This window comes from Grammomys surdaster, unplaced genomic scaffold (genome assembly GCF_004785775.1).
Source record: "Grammomys surdaster isolate TR1022 unplaced genomic scaffold, NIH_TR_1.0 262, whole genome shotgun sequence".
Classification (NCBI taxonomy): Eukaryota; Metazoa; Chordata; class Mammalia; order Rodentia; family Muridae; genus Grammomys; species Grammomys surdaster.
Genome location: NW_021604703.1, coordinates 2,676,545 through 2,696,144, shown reverse-complemented (window position 1 = coordinate 2,696,144; position 19,600 = coordinate 2,676,545). Strand labels below are relative to the sequence as shown.

The following is a 19,600-nucleotide window of genomic DNA, read 5'->3' as shown; positions in this document are numbered from 1 at the left end:
TCCCCCCCTCTCTCTAAGGTTTTTGAGAAAGAGTCTCACTCAGTAGTCCTGACTGGCCTGGAATTTGCTATACAGAGTAGGCTGTTCGGGAACTCACAGAGATTCCTCTGTCTCTTCCTCCTAAATGATGGGATTAAGAGAGTATACCACCTACAAATGATTAAAAAGCCAAGTGTGTACTCATAAACACACACACTAAATAATAAGTAGAACTTTAAAAATTAATTAATTGATTGAATAAATAAACTCTGGACTGCCTAAAGTTCCCGATTTAAAAATAAGAAGTATACAAATTCAGGCAAAAAATATAAAATTTGTAAAGGCTTGCAGAACTGCCTTTAAAAAAATGAAAAGCCATTTGTGTGTGTATACTCCAAGCATGGTACACACAAGTGGGTCAGAAGACAACTTTGGAGTCAGCTCTTTCCTTCTATCATGTGAACTCCAGGGATTAAACTCAGGTTGGCAACAAGTATCTTTACCTTCAAGACATCCCCCATGTCCCAGGATGGTCTTTTTAAGACAGAGTGACCAATTTAATATCATAAAACCTCCATATGTTAAAAATTACCAACAACTGAGCAGGGTGGTACACATGTCTAACCCTAATACTTGAGATGTAGAGGCAGGCAGATCTCAGTGGGTTCAAGGCCAGCTTGGTCTACAATGAGAGTTCCAGGATAGCCAGCACCATATGAAGAAAACCTGTCTTGAACTATGTTTTGTGTTAGTATTACTAGTTTTTTTTTTAGTTATTAAAAAAAAACTAGAATATATAATATATAATAGCAAAAGTTATTTATTTAGGTTTTTTTTAGTTATTTAGTTTTTTTAGTTATTAAAACATAGCTTTTTTCAGGTGCAATGGTATATGGCGATATTTCCAGTTAGGAAGCTGAGACAGGAGAATCATTTGGGTCCACAGAGTCGGAGGCCAGCATGGGCAACAGGGCTACAGCCCATTTCAAAAACAGTAACAACAGTTAAAAAGAAAAAAAAAGGTTGTAAGTTAAAAGTCTATTTTATAAGCATATTTTTAATACTAAGTTGTTGTAACTTCTTAATACAAAGCCAATACCAATCAATACTTCAGTCTACTGACTAACAATGGAAGATAAACTATTTTAAATACCAATCAGTACAGATACCAAAGAAAGAAACTCATACTTTGTCTTTGGTGAGCATCTCCATCTGCGTGCGGGTTGTTGTATGATGGTTTAACTGCTCCATCTCCTGGTCCAGCTTCCGCAAGCTCCTGTCCAGGTCGGCTTTCTCATTCTGGAGGCTTATTACCTCTGCTTTTAGGGTTTCTATGCTGCTATTTTTCTCAGCCTTGCTTAGTTCACGTTCCTAATCAATAATTAAAACAAATGTACATTTATACACTTTGTGCCAGAATTAAAATAATGACAAAGTGTAATTATTGCTAGCTTTGAAGCAGCTCTTTCTACTGTTTGAAGAATATATCATCTTTTTTTTTTTTTTAGTAAGCCCTCATTTTTACCACTAAAACCAAAAATTATTCCTAAGAGAAACAAAATACTACTTTCTGCTCATATCCAAAAGAGAAAAATATAATTTACATATGCTTTGGGAAAAATCTTATTCAGGTTACTGTACTATGCTGTAATGATAGAGAAATAGTAAATAAACATTGAAAGGTCAAACAGAAAGGAGAAATAAAAATTAGAAAAAAATAAGGAGAGGCGAGAGAGGTGGCTTAGTGATTAAGAGCACACACTGCTTTTCCAGAGGACCCAAGTTCAATTCCCAGCACCCAGGTCAGGCAGCTCACAACTGCCTTTGTCTTTTTCCAGTACTTGGACTCCCTTGTATGTAACCACACAGACACATGTACATATATGCATAAATAAAAATAAATCTTTAAAAATAAAGAAAAAGAAAAAATTTAGGAGAAAATGTATCTATGTAGATGGATTAAAAACTCTTACTCCCCCCACTTAGGTATTTATTAAGTTCCCATGTAATTCACTCTATTCCTTGGCATGCAGAAACCACGGTGTGATGTGGTCCCTCACTGGCACTTCCCTATCATGACAACACTATGATAAACTGTGAACTGAAGAAAACGTACACTGCAGTGAACAGTTACAAACAAACGTCAGTTTCCCTACGGCACGGAGGGGGACAGGGGTGTCCCATGCATTAGGATGCTTACTTTGAAGAGGAACGGAGATGTGAGAAGACAGAAGAGAGGAGGAAAATGGAAACCTCTTGAAGAAAATGGCCAGCAGAGTTTGTTTACCACAGGAAACGTGGTGACAAGTTAGTCACATAAAAACCTCACTGTGTGGAGACTGATTGGAAGAGTATTTGCCTTTTAACTTGGGTCAGAGACCAAGGTGCTTGTGACAATCACCTCAGGTGGCTGTGTTTGGGACACACATCTGTGAGCTACACAAAGAAGACTAAAGATGAAAGTCTGAGCACAGGTTTGTTTGTTTGTTTTTTTTAATTTTCTAGGTGATTCTAATTTTAACCCACCAATTTCTAGAATCCAAGAGCTGATAATCAAGGTATTTAAATAAGCTCACTTTATGTGGGATTACTAACTGAAGTGCTATAGTCTCAGGGTGAGCGATGGGCCTTAGATGTGAGACTGCTCAGTGGCCACTCGGTACGTGGGCAGCTTACAGCTTTCGTGAGCTCCTGGTCCAGCTCCAGAATCCTGTCCGACGAGCCCTCCAGCTGCTGCAGCTCGTTCCTCACGTGCCTCAGCTCGCTCTGCTTCTTGGTGAGGATCTCTGTCTTCAGCTCGACCATCCTCCCCAGCCCGCTCTTCTTGTCCCTCAGCTCATCAATCTGCCTCTGCTTCAGAGCTTCTTTGTCTGTAAGGTCGCTCTAAATGTCAGCAATGCACATGAGTGAGTCTGTCATTAAGCAACTGAGGAAACTTCCTTTTACAGTAAAACATACAATGAATAGAATACAGGAAATCATTTCTAAAACTGTGAAAAGCATCACCCAGAGGTGACAATTAGTAACTGAACAAACTTTTTTGTAATTATCCTCAAAAATTAATTTTACTTAAAATTAAACCATAGACCTATGCTATGCTTCTATTTTATCCTTATGGATTAAAAAAAGATATTTCTAAAAGTTTTTTTCTACTTAATAGCCTAAAACTCACCTAAAAATGCAACAAAATTGGGTTTACTTTAAAAGTTTATAGGATCGCTTAGTGAATCTGACACAAAAGACAGCAAACCTGGGTTTCAAGATATTTACCAAGAGCTGGCTGGCGGTTTTAGCTTCTCTTTCCTGTCTTTCTTTCACAAGTTCATGAAAATTTTTAATCTGTCTTTCACTGAATGGTCCACGCTCAAAACCATCCAATTCAAGATGTGTTGCTAAAGACTGAATTAATGAATCTCTAGCTCGGATATGTTCTTGATGACGATCTGCCTGTAGTTGTAGACGACCTTATTTAAAAAAAAAAAAAAAAAAGTTGTGGTAACAGTAGATTGATAGGCAGTTGTAAAAACTAACAGTGTAATCTTTATATCCTCTGCTCAGTATCCTCTAATGAACACTGTGTAAAACTGTCATATAGTCTAAACTGGTATACTAACATTGTATAATCCATCAGGCCTATCCAAATTCCCCAGTGTTACCTGCACTCATTTGTGTATATGCGTTAACTTTCATATAGCTTTTTTAACATTTAATTTTGTTGTTTAAGTGTATGTATATGTTTCTGTATGAGTCTGTGCCATACGTCAGTGAGTGCCTGTGGAGAAAAAATGGCATTACATCCTTGAAACTGCAGTCACAGGCGACTGTAAGCCACTTAGTGTAGGTACTGGGAACCAACTCAAGTTTTCTGTGAGCACACAAAGTGTTCCTAACCACTGAGCATCTCTCCAACCTCAGGTTCTCTATAATTTTACCCCATGCTATCTCATACATCCAAATAGCAGTGTAGATAGTAAACGGTTGCAACGCCATACGAATCTTCTTGTTCTATAACCATAAGCGTGCCCATCTTCCTCCTGTCCCTCCTCCTATCCACTCCCCCTAGCAACCGTGAATTTGTTCACGAGGTCCTCAACTTTGACATTTCAGAATATCATTAAAATGGAAGCACACTATACAGCCCTGCCAGAAGCCTCCTGGCCTGGAGACGGTTGAAATAAGACACAGAGAAGGACTCTGGTGTGGCTTTAAAGACTGATGGTCTCTGGACATTCTAGCTTCCTAACTACACTGAATGCTGATGATAGCTTCTAAAAAGTCCTAAACACTTTCTGGCTCTTTCTGAGGGTTAAAAGCTGCTGGCTTAGGTGATTGATTGACACCTGTAGCCTAATGGAGGTGGGGTGGGGCGCTAAGTAATGTAGCTATTCCTAGCAGAACTGTGCTGCTCTTTCAGCCTGCTAGCTGAAGTTGCAGGAAGAAAAAGGGACACTTTGAAAAGTGAATTTAGACCCCAGTCACTGAGCCACTGCCGAGGACTCAGCTGCCTCCCCCACCTCGAGCCCCCTCACTTCCCAATGATCCGTTCCCCCCCACCACACACACACACACCCGCTGGCCTTCTCCCTCAGCCGCCTTCCGCAGGCTTCTTCCACCAAGGGAGAGGAATCCTATCATACGTCCGCTATCCAGCACCTTCCCTCTTTCGAGCCCTTTGCTGGTGCAAGTGAGGGTGATGACCTGCCTCCTGCTGGCACTGAGGATTATATCCACCTAAGAATTCCACAGAAAAACGGCAGGAAGACCCTTACAACTGTCCAAGGGACCTTTGGTTAATGGTCTTAGAACCTCTTGGAATGTGCTCTGAGTAGCATAAAGTCTGCTTACTGTCAGAAGCAATTAACTGTTGACACATGGGAGACTGGCAGAATTCTATATTGCAGTTTTGACTATCAGAAAAGGACCTAACAGCAGTCCCACTATAAAAGAGCTTAATAAATACTGATATAATTTTAGGAATTCTTATAGGATCATCATTAATAATTAAGAAGTAATCTATTTGTCTACATAACATCACTACAAGACAATACATCTTCATAGATCTGCAGAGATCTGCTCAAAAGGGTGGGCTAATACCTAGTGACAGCTACATATGTAATAATAAAAGGAAAAGCATATTAATAACAAGAATCTTTCCTAAAATAATTTTTTCCTGGGCCTTGCCTACCAGAGTTCTGTCGTAGATTTTAATCTAAGGTGGTCATCTCAGGAAGATCACCTGCTAGTTATTAGCTTGTCCTATGATGGCTCCTGACACTGAGACTGGATGCTCTCAACGTTAACTCTGTGGCGATTCTTCATTCATGCAGAAAATGTATGTTCTAGAAGGGAAAGGCCAAGTAAGGTCTGTATCTCACCCTGCTCCACAAGCAGCTCTGCCCTTTCCTGGTTGAGGAGGCGCGCCTCTTTATTCAGCTTCTCCAGTTCACGCTGACAGTCTACCAAGCGCCTTTCTTTTTCCCTGACTGTTCTCTGGTGATTGTGATACAAGTCATTTAGTTGCTCATCAGTCCCTTGAAAAACCTGTGTCAAACCAAAACAGACAGCTCTAGTGTATTAATATGACAACCACCCCAACACAATGGAAACTTTGTTCAATATCCATTCTAATAGAGGTACCACGAACGTCAAGATTCAGGTTTACTTTCCCCAAAAATGTGGAAATAAAAGGGTTTAAATGCAATTCACTATGATAATCCCTGAATTTTCAAACAGAACAAAATTTATCACCACAAACCTTTTCCATTTTCTGTTCTAATTCACTGTTATCTTTCTCCATTTGTTTCTTTCGGCTATCCAAGGCTTTAATTTCATTATCAAGTCTCATTATTTTAGAGAGGTTGTGTTCAATTTCTTTCAGGCGATTCTGAAAGTAAAGGTATATTCTACATGAATGGAATCCATTCTGACTTACATCACTGACGAAGGGACATAAGTTATACACAGATCATTTAACAAGACACCACCATTTAATGCTAATACTAGCCTGTGAAGAGTCACTAGAAACACTATGTAGCATACTCAGGACACCATAAAGCACATATCTTGCTTTCAACAACTCTTACACAAGTCATTTGTTCAGAAGGCATTGACAGCTATGGTGTGAAATACCACATTTTAATTTTTATGCTAAATTGATAAGAACAGATTCTACACTTGATCTTAGAAGACCAAGAGGTGATTTATTATTATACATGTGTATGTGTTTATGCTAGATCTCCTGAAACTAGAGTCAAAAGCAATTGTGAGCTGTCTGTTGGAATTGAACTTGGGTCTTCCACAAGAACAGTGAGCCCTCTTAACTCCTGAGCCTTTAAGACAGGTTGTGAAACAAAGCTAATTTTAAGAACAAAATTCTTAAATGGCTAGTTTATTTTTTAATAACAATGATGATGTGTAAGACCATGAAAGGTAGCCTGATTTCTGGTTGAGCTAGGTTTGAAACCCCAGTGACCCAGCAGGTGACCCCACAGGGTCCCCTGCAAGGACTGTAGGCATTTGCCACATTCCCAGACTCAGGTTCCTGACCGGAGGCCACAGCCCTCCATAGATTTGAGTACTTTAGTCACATAGGACAAACCTTACTAGCCCCTCCACAGGTAGAGGGTGTGACTACAGGCCAGGGAGTCTGACAGATCTCCCTATTAATGAGGTACCTAAAGCCCAGAGGAGCGAAGCCAATTAAGCATTCCTTCGCAGACCCTCCTCCCTGCAAAAGGTATTTAACCTCAGGCCCACCCTAAGAAAATGGGGGTGGGGGTGGGGGGGGTGTACAGTTTCTCATCTACTTTCCGCCATAACAATAAACATCTTTGAACCATGAACGATTCATCAGGATCCACTGTGGGGAACAATGGGGAAGGTTTTCACCTATAGAGCCACTGTCTAATCTCCTGCAGAAGACCTCTCTGCGTTCCTAGCCATGGTGACCACCAACCCAAGCAAGCCAAGGGAGCCACCCCAATCAAGAACTCTCATCCCCGTGGGACACAGCCAGAGATTCTCTCCCTTTCTCCCCCTTCCACCATGGGCTAGTGGCCTCTACTTCATTCTCAACTCCCCCCACCCCCCAAGCAGCACCTGAAAGCCCAAGAGTCTGAGAACCAGCTGGTCCCGGCCACCTTTTGGCCTGGGGAATCCCAGCCAACCTCGGCAGTTTCTGGAGATTTCAGATTGCACTCCCCCACCCCTGGAGCAGGGTCCCTTGGCTTCACATAGCCTGACACCAGCCTGGCGGCCTGCATGGAGAGAGTACTGCATCTCTGAGCAGTGGCCCGAGCCTCGTGGTGGGGCAGATGCTGGACACACATTAATCCAACAATGATGACGATTCAATGCTGAGGCTTGGTCCTCGGGCTTTGTACATAATAGGGAAGCTTCCAACACTGAGCTACAGCCCCTGCCCTAACTTCTTCTAGTTCTAGTTGACACAGGACACAGGACACAGGATCTCATGTAGCCTACACTGACTTTAAACTCATTATGTAGCCAAAGACAATCCCGAATTCTCAATATTTCTGCCTCTCTTCACCAAGTGCACCAGGCATGCATGTGGTTAACAGTACGCACATAGGCAAAATACCCACACACATAAAAATAAAGGAAAAAATAAATTATACTAGTAATGTCTCATGTTCTATACACTAATGGGTACATAACCACCATACAAACAGGAACTTCCTTTACTTTGTTTCCTCCTATATCCTCAGAAGTGTTTAATGTTAGCTAAATGAAAGAGATTTGAGCAAAGTAACCTTACAGATAACAATGGTCAAATCACTGATAAAAGCCTACTGTGTTCCAGACAGTAGCAGGTGCTACTCTAAGTTCTCTCTGACTATAAGACCACAAACTAAGCAGCACAGTCAGAAGACTTAACCAACTTGGACAAAGCTGCATAGACCAGGCTGGTGTGGTAGTACACACCTGTAATCCCTGGGCTCAGAAGGGGAGCAAGAGAATTACAATTATTGTGGGTGACAAGTGAAAGCTCATCTCAAAGACTCAAAGAAATAAGAATGGACCAAACAAGACTGGGGGTAAGACTGGAATGCTGAACCTCCTTGAGCTTGCAGACTGAAACATGGATATCCAACACAGGAAGCACTGGGTAAATGCTACTGAACACTCTTCCTGAAGACTTTCTTATAAACCACAGGCTCAGCTGCTGGCCCTTCTTCAGGCTCTGAAAGAATGTAGACGAGGATCCCTTGATCCTAGACTAGGATTCTAAGGTCAGCCTGGGCAAATGGCTAAGATCCTGCCTCAGAGATAAATATAGAAAACCCAGAAGTAGGAAGAAGAAACAACCCAAGTCAAGAATGCATGAAAATGCCTTTTAAAAACCTGCTAATTTGTAAGCTAGTTAAAACAATGACGACACAGAGCTTAGAAAAATATACCAATTCACATATATATAGATGAATTCCAAATTCTGTACAATGTCAAGAACACCCTTAAAATTATAAAAATTCTCTACAAAGACCTATCAATATGAAATTTTGAAAAAAGAAAAACAACTATAACATCAGGTCTAGCTATGGCAGGGTTCAGCAGTTAGGACCTGTGCCAACCACTTACTCAAATCCAACCTCTCCGGGTAATGTAAAGACCGACTGTCTAAGCTGGGCTTGGTGGTGGCTCGCACCTTTAAGCCTAGCACTGAGTCAGAGCATAGAGGCCTGTAAAGGCCAGCCTGGTCTACAGAGCAAGTTCCAGAACAGCCAAGACTATACAGAAAGAGCCTGTATCGAAATGCCAAAATAAATAATAAATAAGACTGACCATCTAATGCAGACCTAAGACTTCAGTCAAAACTTAGTATCTCATAATTTTAAAGAAATATACATGCTCTCAAAGTTCATATAGAAATAAGGTATTTTATGAGGATGGAGACATGGCTTAGTGGTTAAGAGTAGCTTCACTCATAGTGACTCACAGTGTCTGTAACACCAGTTCTAGGGAATCAGACGCCCTCTTGTGGCTTTCACAGGCACTGCATGCTCATGGTGCACAGTCATACACACAGGCAAAACACTGACATACACAAAGTAAAAATAAATGTTTTTTAAAAGGTACGTTAGGCTGAGAAATGGTGGCACACACCTTTAATCCCAGCACTTGGGAGGCAGAGACATGTGGATCCCTGAGTTCCAGGCCATCCTGGTCTACACAGTGAATTCCAGGACAGTCAAGGCTTAAAAAACCAACCAACCAAACAAACAAACAAATAAGTAAGTATTTTAGGGATAAATGATACAACAGTGAGGGAGGGGCTTTCTTCTTAGTATGCTAGATAACAGCTATTGCACACCATGGTAAATAATATCAGTAACTAGTAGTTATGTACTAATAAATTGCTGAGAAAATAGATTGTAAGTACTCTTACCACACAAAAAGCTATGACATAACGAAAATGTTAATTAGCTGGCTTTATCCATCCCTACAGCAAACTCTTACATTAAATCATAGTACATATCATAAACATACAGTTTTAATTTGCCCGCTAAAAAAAAAAAACCAATTACCTTCAATGGCTCAAGTTCCTTCTCATAGGACTTGACAATTTCCTGTGAAGATGCTAATTGGGCTTCCTTACTAGTAATCTGATCTCGAATCTCACAAGCTTTCTCCTTATTTTGCTTCAGATATTTCAATTCTGTTTGACACTCTTTTACTTTCTGACCTTGTGTCTGACGTACCTGTCGAAGGGTATCTAGAGCTTTAATGTACCTTTGAAGATATGAAAAAAAAAGTAAAATTTCTAAGTAAATTACAGTAGAATATCATGCAAACATTAATATTACATTTAGAGTTAATGACTTAGAAAATGTTTATAACATCAGAACTAAGTGAAATAAAATTACATTTTTTTCCCTCGGATAAACTTTCACCATAAGAAAACTGAAAGGCTATATGCCTAATGGTTGCCACTTAGTGGAGTAGTGAGTGCTGACCCTCTTTGCTTTTTAATTTATTTTCTTATAAAATAACATCAAGGGCTGGAGAGATGGCTCAGCAGTCAAGAGCACTGACTGTTCTTCCAGACGTCCTGAGTTCAAATCCTAGCAACCACATGGTGGCTCACAACCATCTGTAATGAGATCTGATGCCTTCTTATGGGGTGTCTGAAGACAGCTACAGTGTACTTACATACAATAAATAAATAAAAATCTCTGGGCTGAGAAGCAAGTGGGGCCATAGTAAGAGGCAGAAGGGAAAAGGAAAAATAAAATAAAAATAAAATAAACTTCCAGATGCTGGGTGAACACAGAAGTTTGAGGGCAGCCTGGCCGATAAAACCGACAGAAACACACGGCCCAGACTGGGAGTGTAACTAATGCATGGTGTAGCACAGGTTCTGGGCACGAGGACCTGGCTCAAGCACAGCCTCACAAAATAAAACAAGACTAACCTCACAGGTACAGCACCCACACTTACAAACCTTGTTGCTGAAAAAATCTCATCGAACTTTTGCTTCAGAGCCTTCCCTTCACTTAAAGGCCAGTTGGAGTCTTCTTGGTGACAGAAAATAACATTGTTTAGCACAGACTTGGAAACCCCAAGACAACTTATCATTTCTCGGTCGATTTCTGCACATTTGGAGCTGAGACTGACTTTTTCACCATGCCTACAGAAAGTGAGAATCAAGGCTATTAGTGAAACGACCTTCAGAGGTTCCTACTATGTTGTTCAGTCTTTCAGATTTTTCAAGGTCTTATCTGAGACTCACCTCAAACTCACTATGTAGCCAAGAACAATCTTGAACTTCTGATTATCCTGTCCTCAATTCCTAAGTGCTAGGATTACAAGGCTCTGCCACCACCCAGTCTATGACATGCCCGGGCTCACACTGAAGACTGTATACTAGGCAAGCACTCTACCAATTGAGCCACATACTCAGCCCATGTTATTCTTCTATAAAAAACAAAACTGCCCTTTACATGGCTCATTAAATAGCCTCCTCACGCTAAGAAAACTCTAGGTGCTAGAAAGGCAGACTGACTGGTGAAGTGTTTGCCACCTAGCATGACGACTGGAGTTAATCCTCAGCACCCATGAAGAAGGCTCAGGTAGCATGTACTTGTAATCTCAGAGCTGAAGAGGCAGAGACGAGAAGACTCCTGGGACTCACAGGACATCAGTCTCGCTGAATTGGTAAGCTCCAATAAATGACTATGTCTCAAAAAGCAAGGTGAATGGCTCCTCAAGAACCATACCCAAAGCCAAAGCTGAACTCTGGCCATATGCACACGGGCAGGGAGGGGGGAATCCTTCCATGGTCAAAAAGTTCACTGATGAGGTGGTTATGCAAAACAGGTAGTTCAAGAAAGAAAGCAAGAATTCTGAAAAACATAAAAACATAGTAGAATGTTTTCTGGTCTATGTGCTTGTGTGTGTAATGTGTACACATCCGTGTGGGGGCCAGAGGGTAATCCAAGGTGTCTTTCTCAATTCCCACCTTTTTTTAGACATGCACTCTCTACTAAGTCTGGAGTTCATTGATTCAGCTGACTGCGAATCCCAAGATTTTCCTGTCTTGTTTCCCCAGAGCTGGAATTACAGCCACACATGACCTCATCTGACCTTTACATGGGTCCTGAGAATCAAACTTGGATCCTCACGCTTGTTTGACAAGTATCTTCCTAACCCTCACATTTGGGCCGTTAAATAATTCATTTAAAGCAGCCGGAGTGGAGGAACTGTGGCTGCCAAAAGATGGTATCAGATCCCCTGCAGCTGGAATTAAGGGGATTCTGAGTAGCTTGATGAACTGAGAACCTAATTTGGATCCTCTGGAGAATGCAAGCACTCTTAACCAGAGTCGTCTCTCTAGCCCCAATTTTCTACACTTGATCTTAGACAAAAGGATGAGAAGTGATGAAACCCACTTTCTAACCCACATTACATGTATTTCATTCACCTTTCCCCATCTGCTACTGACAATCAGTACAATTGTGTATGACTATTTCAAACTAATATATTTAAAATTCCAAGTAGGTGCCTGGTGTGGTGGCTCACACTTGTAATCCTAGCATTAGGGAGGCTGATGCAGGTGGACTGTTTTGAGTATGAGGCCAGCTTAGGCTGTCACAAAGTTTGCTAGCTGTAGTGGTGCATGCCTATAAGGTCTTCTTGGGAAGTGGAAGCAGGAAGATCAGGAGTTCAAGTCATCTCTGGATACACAGCAAGTTTGGGACCAACCTAGACTACACAAGATCCTTATCTCAAAAAACAAAATAAAACAAAAAGCCCCCCAAATATATAAAGCAAACTTTTGGCATTCTTTCTGATAAAGCTTACCTCCAAAATTTATACCCATTACAAGGTAGGACATAACTACCTCGATACACACACACAGAGGCATATCCAGCTACAACATCTGACTCTAACACACTGATAATAGTAAAAAAAAAATGATTACGATTACTTTTCTCTACTTGTTCATTTCTCACCTCACCCTTCTCTGTGTGGAACTAGCATCTATCCAACCTATACTCGAGTAGTTGTGCACTCTCAATTACAGCAACTATTCACAAAAGACATCAAGGCAATGGAATACTATCACTCAGTCTTTAACATGAGCACTCTGCATCTGGGATGCAGAGACAGCTCAGTGGTTTAGAGCATTTGTTCGTGCAGAGGTCCTGAGTTGGATCCCAGCACCGACATGGTGGCAACCATTGCAACTCCAGCTCCAGGGGAATCTTCTACCTGCTGCACATACAGACATACAGGCACAACATCCATACACACTAAATATATAAATGTAAAAAAAAAATCATTTTATTTCAAGATAAATAGTATAAAAACCTAAATGTTGATAGTGGGTAAGAAGACTGTGCATGTAAAGCATGGAGGAGACGGGAGCTCTACTCTGTACTCAGTTACACTGGGAGGAAGTGAGAACAGTCTGGTGTGACACTTGTCACCCCACTGATCACCAGGATTGATTCAGCTGACCTGGCTGACTAGGAGGGTGTCCCCTTCCTCCCCGACTGCTCCATGTGCGTCCCTCCCAAAGCTGCACTCAGTTGAAGAGGGCAAGCCTCCCTGAATAGAGGAGGACTGGTCAACAGTGTATGAGTTGCTGTACTTCTCTGCTTAGAACCTCCAAACAAGCTCTCAATTACACTGAGAATATAAAATTACTCCTGAAAAATAAAGTGGTGCACATCTTTAATCCCTGCACTTGGGAGACAGAGGCAGGTGGATTTCGGAGTTTGAAGCCAGTCTGGTCCACAGAGTGAGTTCCAGGACAACCAGGGATACGCAGAGAAACCCTGTCTCAAACAAACAAACAAAGAACAAACGTACGTAAGTCTGAGGTCAGATGTGAAGCTATATCCCTGTAACCCCAGGACTCAGGAGGCTGAGGTAGGAGCATTTCTATGAGTTTGAGGCCAGCCTGGGCTACACAGTGAGTTCCAAGCCAGTCTGAGCTAAAAAGTATGAGCCCTTGTCTCAAAAAGAAAAAAAAAGACTGTATCAAAAAGAAAAACACAATTCAATGGAAAGAAAATTAATACACTCCTCTAAAATAAAGCAACAGTTACAGAAAGGCTTCCAGGCCCAGAAGACCAATACAAGCACCTCTCCAAGTCCAAGGTGAGCACCTACCTTGTTCTAGTGATGACTCCTTCTAGGGTTTTGAACTCGGTTTTTTTACTTTTCTGACTGCAAAGCATAGACCTCTGCACTGCCACCACCTCTCCATTCACGTCTCGGAACTGCAGGCGGATCTGGGCTCGCACATCTGTTTCTTGAGCAACCTTTGATGGGACAAAGAACACCATCAACACAGCATCGGCACGTTTTTATCATGAAAGAAAGAGCACCGACAACCTTGCTTATCCAAAAAGGAGGGGGAAGCCACTAAAGATCTCATTCAAAATGAGCCATTTTTATACATTTTTCAAAATAGAGGAAGTATACAGCTTAACTGTTTTTTTGAAAATCATGCAGTTTTAGCAGCCTTCTTTGTTCAATGTTCAGTGCCCCTCTAGCCAATCAATCTCATTGTCTGTACACATTGTTACACTGTAATATATCCCACTTTCATAAGCACTAGTAACAATATCTAACAAAACCCTCCCTTACCAAGAAAACCTCTCTAGCTATTGCCCTCTTAGTTACAAAAAAAAAAGAGAAAAAAAAACATTTAAAAAAAAAAGATAGTTTTTTTTGATCACTGAAGCTGGTTTTGTCCAGGGCAGAGAATGGCTACAAATACCCAAACGCCCTATCACTTAACATATCGAAACTGATGGCATGCTGCTCTTCCTGATGTGTAAACACATTAGCTCCAGTATGCTAGCCTCAGGCCTAGAAGCCCCTCTCTTTTATTCATTTCCTATCGGATCCCCTGAGGTTTTAAACAGTAACTGTACTAAACTATGTGTCTATCAGTAATTCCTAATTTTCTTAACTCCAACCTCTCAATGGTACAAATATTTATTTTTATCAACTGAACATTTACTTTTTCTACAGAATACCCCAAACTTACATATTTAAACCAGATCCACCCAAATTTCCTTTTTGAGTTCCCCTATGACAATGAAAGGCAAAATGATCTCAGTGACTTGTTCAAGGACTTGTTCCCTGAAGGCAGTCCATGCTCCAGCTTCTGTCCTCACGCAGAGCATCAGCTCACCCGCTGGCTCTGCCCTCAGGTCAATCCCAGATCTGAGTATCACCGTTTCTACTACTTTACCGATGCCACCAATACATCTCACCAGTTTATTGCAAGCCTCTCGGTCTCTGCACCCCATCTTTGCCACTTACAGTCAGTCTTCTGTCAGCAAGACTGATTCCTTAAAACATAACTCAGATGGTGTGTTTTCTCTGCTCAAAATCTGTCTTTTTGGATTAGCAGCTGGTGGAGGATACACATCAGCAGGAACACACTTGCTGGCATCCGAGGCCCCACAAAACCTAACAGCTTCTAACTTTGACTGGGCTTTCTAGTTCTCCCTTCACTACTTACTCCCCTGAGTCCTTGACATACTCAGCATGTTTTCGTTTCAGGGACTCTGCACCCTACTAACACTGAACGGAGTCTTCCCCAGACTTCAAACAACTATCTTCCCCTTGAATGAATACTTAGAGGGGTTGCTTGCTATGCGGAAAAAAAAATTGTGGTTGTTTTTGAGACTGGGTCTCTCTATGTAGTCCTGGCTGGTCTGGAAAACACTTCAAGAGTTCAGAAAAAAACAAAAATAAATAAATAAATAAATAAATAAATAAATAAATAAAACAAAAAAAAAAACAACTTAGAGGAGCACTGATTGCTCAGGTTACAGCTGGTGGTGGCACCAAAGCAGTGGCAGAGAGTGGACAGGACAAATCCTGGATCCATTTTAAGGGGTAGCAAAGGCTGGCTTGTGAATTGGAAATGGGGTAAGATAAAGAAATCAATTAAGACCAATCCACAGATTTGGGCATGGTAAAAAAAATGTGGCTTATAGTATCTATAACTTAACTCAAGTTCCAGAGATAGAACCAGGCCTGAAAGCAAGGACAGGATATGAGTGTAGGGAACTACTCCTAACTTATGCTCAAGACAGCATACACTATGCACACATGTGTAGACTAGTTTGGTAGACTTTATTATTAAAAACTGAACGTCATCCGAGTCTTCTTATTTTTCTTTTTTTTTTTTTTTTGGTTTTTCAAGACAGGGTTTCTCTGTGTAGTCCTGGCTGTCCTGGAACTCACTCTGTAGACCAGGCTGGCCTCAAACTCAGAAATCCGCCTGCCTCTGCCTCCCAAGTGCTGGGATTAAAGGCATGCACCACCACTGCCCGGATTTATTTTTCAATAAAGTACACACCAAGAACATTAACTGAACAGAGTAGCTCATAGGCTTAGGAACGAGACCATATGAAGCAGTCATTTTATGGAGGGGGTCCAGTGATATACTAAGCAGTATGACTATTTTCAAGATGAAATTCGTAATTAGTTTTATAATTCCAGCATTATCTTTAGTCACAGGAAAGTTTAAAGTTACATTAAGCATTTTTTGAGGTTTGATTTGTGTACTAGTTAGGTTTTATTGCTAAAACACTGACCAAAAACAGTTTCGGGAGGAACAGGTTTATCTGGCTTATAAGTTAGTTTCTTTCATCTCAGGAAACCAGGGCAGGAATGTGGAGACTGGAACTAAAGCAGAGACCATGAAGGAGTGCTGCTTACTGGCTGTTTGCCCTGGCTTGCTTAGTTACCTATCTTACACAGCTCAGACCTACCTGCCTAAGGTACCTGCAAGGGGCTGGGCCCACCCATATCAATCAGCAATCAAGAAAATGCCCCACAGACAGCCTCATAAGGCCATTCTGATGGAGGCAATTCCTCAATTGATGTTCCCTCATTCTCAGGTATGTCTAGGGTTGTGTCATCTTGTCAAAAATATGACAAGTTGGCTTTGTTCGTTTGAGACAGGGTCACATGTAGCCCAGTCTGGCTCTGATCTCCCGATCTTCCTGCCTCTTATTTCTCGAGTGCTGGATTACAGGCAGGTGGCAGCATACCAAGCTTACATAAAAGTTTAAAGTCACATTTAATGATGCTACTTAAATAACTTATAGGTGGCTGGTTAAATAAACTAGGGCTGGAGGCAGAAGCAAGTCAATCTCTGTTAAATTCAGGTCAGCCTGGTTCACATAGCTAGTCTCGGGTCAGTCAAGACTATACAGTGAGACTCTGTATTACAGCAAATAACAATAACCCCACAGGACAAAAACTCAACGAAATATTAACAGAAACTAAAAGCACCAAGAGTGTGTATGTATTAACAGATACACAGCATATCACCTACTTAATTTGTATAATAAATAAAATTCTGATACACTAAAATATAAATGTGTAAGTGTAATTATAGATACACAAAGACATAGTTTTACAAGCACAGAAAGAATTTAACAACTAACACATACCTTACTGGGATCTAGTGACACTACAAAGATTCACATTCTTGTTGCATATCAATAAACAACACGAGAACCCGATAAGGCAAACTTAATGTGCTGCATACACACTAGAAGTAAAAACATCACAATCCAAGCAATGCTTCCCAAAGATTTTCGCCATGGTAGACTGTAGTGAAAAACTAAAAGCAATCTAACTGCAAATAATACTGCAACTAAAAATGATATTTATATAGCACCACAAATTTCAACTAAAAAGACTTCAGCTAAATTTTAAAGTCTAAAGATTGAAATATCCCATACACCAAGATTAAGAATTCATTATAGTAGTTTTTGCCCTTTTTAAAACTTCATTATTATTATTATTATTATTATTATTATTTGTGTGTGTGTGTGTCTGCGCACAAGCACAAGGTCAGAGAACAACCTGTGAAGTCAATTCTCCCCTTCTACCTTTACAAGTTTGAACCCTGGCTTGCATAGCAAGTGTGTCTACCGGCACTTGTCAGCCCTACTGTGTTTTAATAACCTCATACTGTATGACAACACTCAGTGGGAAAAACCCTGAAATGTATCATTAGATAGGACTATGAGCTCTGCTGGGTAAAACAGTCCATAGAAAAATAAATAAAAATACCAACAATGGCTATCACTGGGTGCTTCGACGTAGGTGACCTTCTTCTCTGCATACTTCCACTCTTAGGTCCTCTACAATAAGCAACTAGTACTTTTAGAATTATAAAAATTTAATTCTTAAAATACAAAACTTGACAGATACCATTACCTTGGGATCATGAACAAATGTATTTCCTTTGGTTCCAGGAGGGAAATCTCCAGTACAAATATACTTTAGGCATTCAATGATGGTCTAAAGAAATAGAAAGTTGTGTTATTTAGTTATGAGAACCACAGCAGTTTATGACAAATATTAATTCACAGCCAGGTGTGGAGGTGCAGGCCTACAATTCTATCACTTAGAAGGTGGACGATAAGAAGATCAGAAGTTCCAGGTCAGCCTAAGCTATGTGGAATGCTATGTCCAAAATAAATATATAAAATAATAGCAAAAGAAATACATATATATGCAGCTAGTGAGTATAAGCACTTTATTATGTCTTCCTTCCAGACTAAGAACGTACCTGGTACAATGTCAAGTAACATTTCTACATGGTCCATTAAAGGTCCACCTCCTGGCATTCAACACCCAACTTGGTATTTCTGGCTACCTGGCAACTCATTATGTAGACCAGAGTGGCCAGAAATGGGCATGCCTCTACCATTCTAGGATTAAAGGAGTGTGTCACAACGCACAGCTCAAATTTTCAGAAGTAACAAAATTTCCCAGTGTTACTCCATCAGCTTCATGTTCACAATAAGCCATCTTTTCCATTTGTTATGTTTTACCAGTAAACATGTTTTGCAACTCTAGGTTACCTGTTTCTCATATTTAAAACCCTTTTTTTTTTTTAGGGGGGGAAGGTCCAGTTGGGAACAGGTGGCGAGTGACTGCTATGCTTCCGGAACAAGGGGGCGGGGCCGGGAAGCGGGGCGCAGACGGCTTTCCCCGGGAAGTAGTTAACTAGAGCGGAGCGTGGGCTTCCGACACCCGAGAGGCTGGGCCGGGCCGGCTCTGAGGTCCCCGAGACCCACGCACCACACAAGGCGACGCCCTAGACACATTCTGGGGCTCTCGCCTCAGGACTTACCGTCTTCCCCGCCCCATTGGGTCCAACCAAAATTGTGAGGGGGCTGAAGAAAGAGATAATCTGCTTATCTTTATCCTCTATCCCAAAACTTCGCACGCCCAGAATGCTCATCTTTTCGATCCGGGACATATTTGCACCACGTTTCTTATCTCAGTGCCAGGGACGAATTTAACCTCGAGGCGGAAGCTGGGCAAGCCGGGAAGGGACGCTGCGAGAGGACACGAAAGGTCCGAACGCGAGCTGCGAGCGGGAGCTCCGGCGGCGAGAGCACTTCCGGTCCCGCGGGCTTCTGTTTCCCGGGAGGCGCAGGTTCAGCACTGCACACCCAGGAAAAGCCAAGCTCGCCAGCAACCGCAAGCTCGCAGATTCCCGCCTCGCTTGACCTGGGGTCACGTGGGGGCGGGCGCGTACTTGTCCACGCCTCTCGCACGCCCGTGGCATGCCGGGAAGTAGGGTTCCTAAGGTACACGAGCCGGTCGACCTGCTGCTGTTTCTTAAAGGTTTAGCGGGGCAGCAGCTACCAGCTGTCACTGTTTGCTTTGGTGTTTTGAGATCCGCTCTAGCTCTGTAGGCTCGAACTTGCAGTTCTTGTGCCTCAGTCGTCCGAGTGTCGCTATTACACAGCCTCCTAGCCCGTTTGAAAAGAATAAGTAGGGAAGACTAAACTTTACTGTCCACATTTGGATCCCTGGACTGCAAGAAAGGGTGGGTTGCGGTGCATTTGCAGACCCAGTAAGTGGTTTGTTAATGACATCTACTGTACAGTAGAGCTAGTTAATGCTTACATAGGCTTGTGCTGAGATCCTTGCAGAGCTAATGGCTTTGTGAGCTGGAGAGGTGGCTCGGCGGTTAAGAGTACTTGTTCTTGCAGAGGACCGGGGTTCAATTCCCAGCACCCACCCACATGGTGGCCCCCAACCATCTGTAATTCCAGTTCCAGGTGATCTGACACCCTCTTCTGACCTCCTTGAG

General features: G+C 41.7%; 1 protein-coding gene across 1 annotated transcript in view; it reads right to left on the bottom strand.

Moving 5' to 3' along the window:
* The window catches only part of Rad50 (RAD50 double strand break repair protein), a 54,391-nt gene extending 35,463 nt beyond the window's left edge, over window positions 1-18,928 (bottom strand). Inside the window, exons 1-10 of the mRNA XM_028775891.1 lie at window positions 18,629-18,928; window positions 17,707-17,790; window positions 13,618-13,769; window positions 10,442-10,627; window positions 9,525-9,729; window positions 5,735-5,863; window positions 5,355-5,520; window positions 3,250-3,443; window positions 2,656-2,862; window positions 1,168-1,350 (exon numbers count right to left, since the gene is read on the bottom strand). Coding sequence (XP_028631724.1) covers window positions 1,168-1,350; window positions 2,656-2,862; window positions 3,250-3,443; window positions 5,355-5,520; window positions 5,735-5,863; window positions 9,525-9,729; window positions 10,442-10,627; window positions 13,618-13,769; window positions 17,707-17,790; window positions 18,629-18,757 — 1,635 coding nt within the window. The 5' untranslated portion in view covers window positions 18,758-18,928. The remainder of the gene's footprint in view (window positions 1-1,167; window positions 1,351-2,655; window positions 2,863-3,249; window positions 3,444-5,354; window positions 5,521-5,734; window positions 5,864-9,524; window positions 9,730-10,441; window positions 10,628-13,617; window positions 13,770-17,706; window positions 17,791-18,628) is intronic.
* Between the last annotated feature and the right edge of the window lie 672 nt (window positions 18,929-19,600).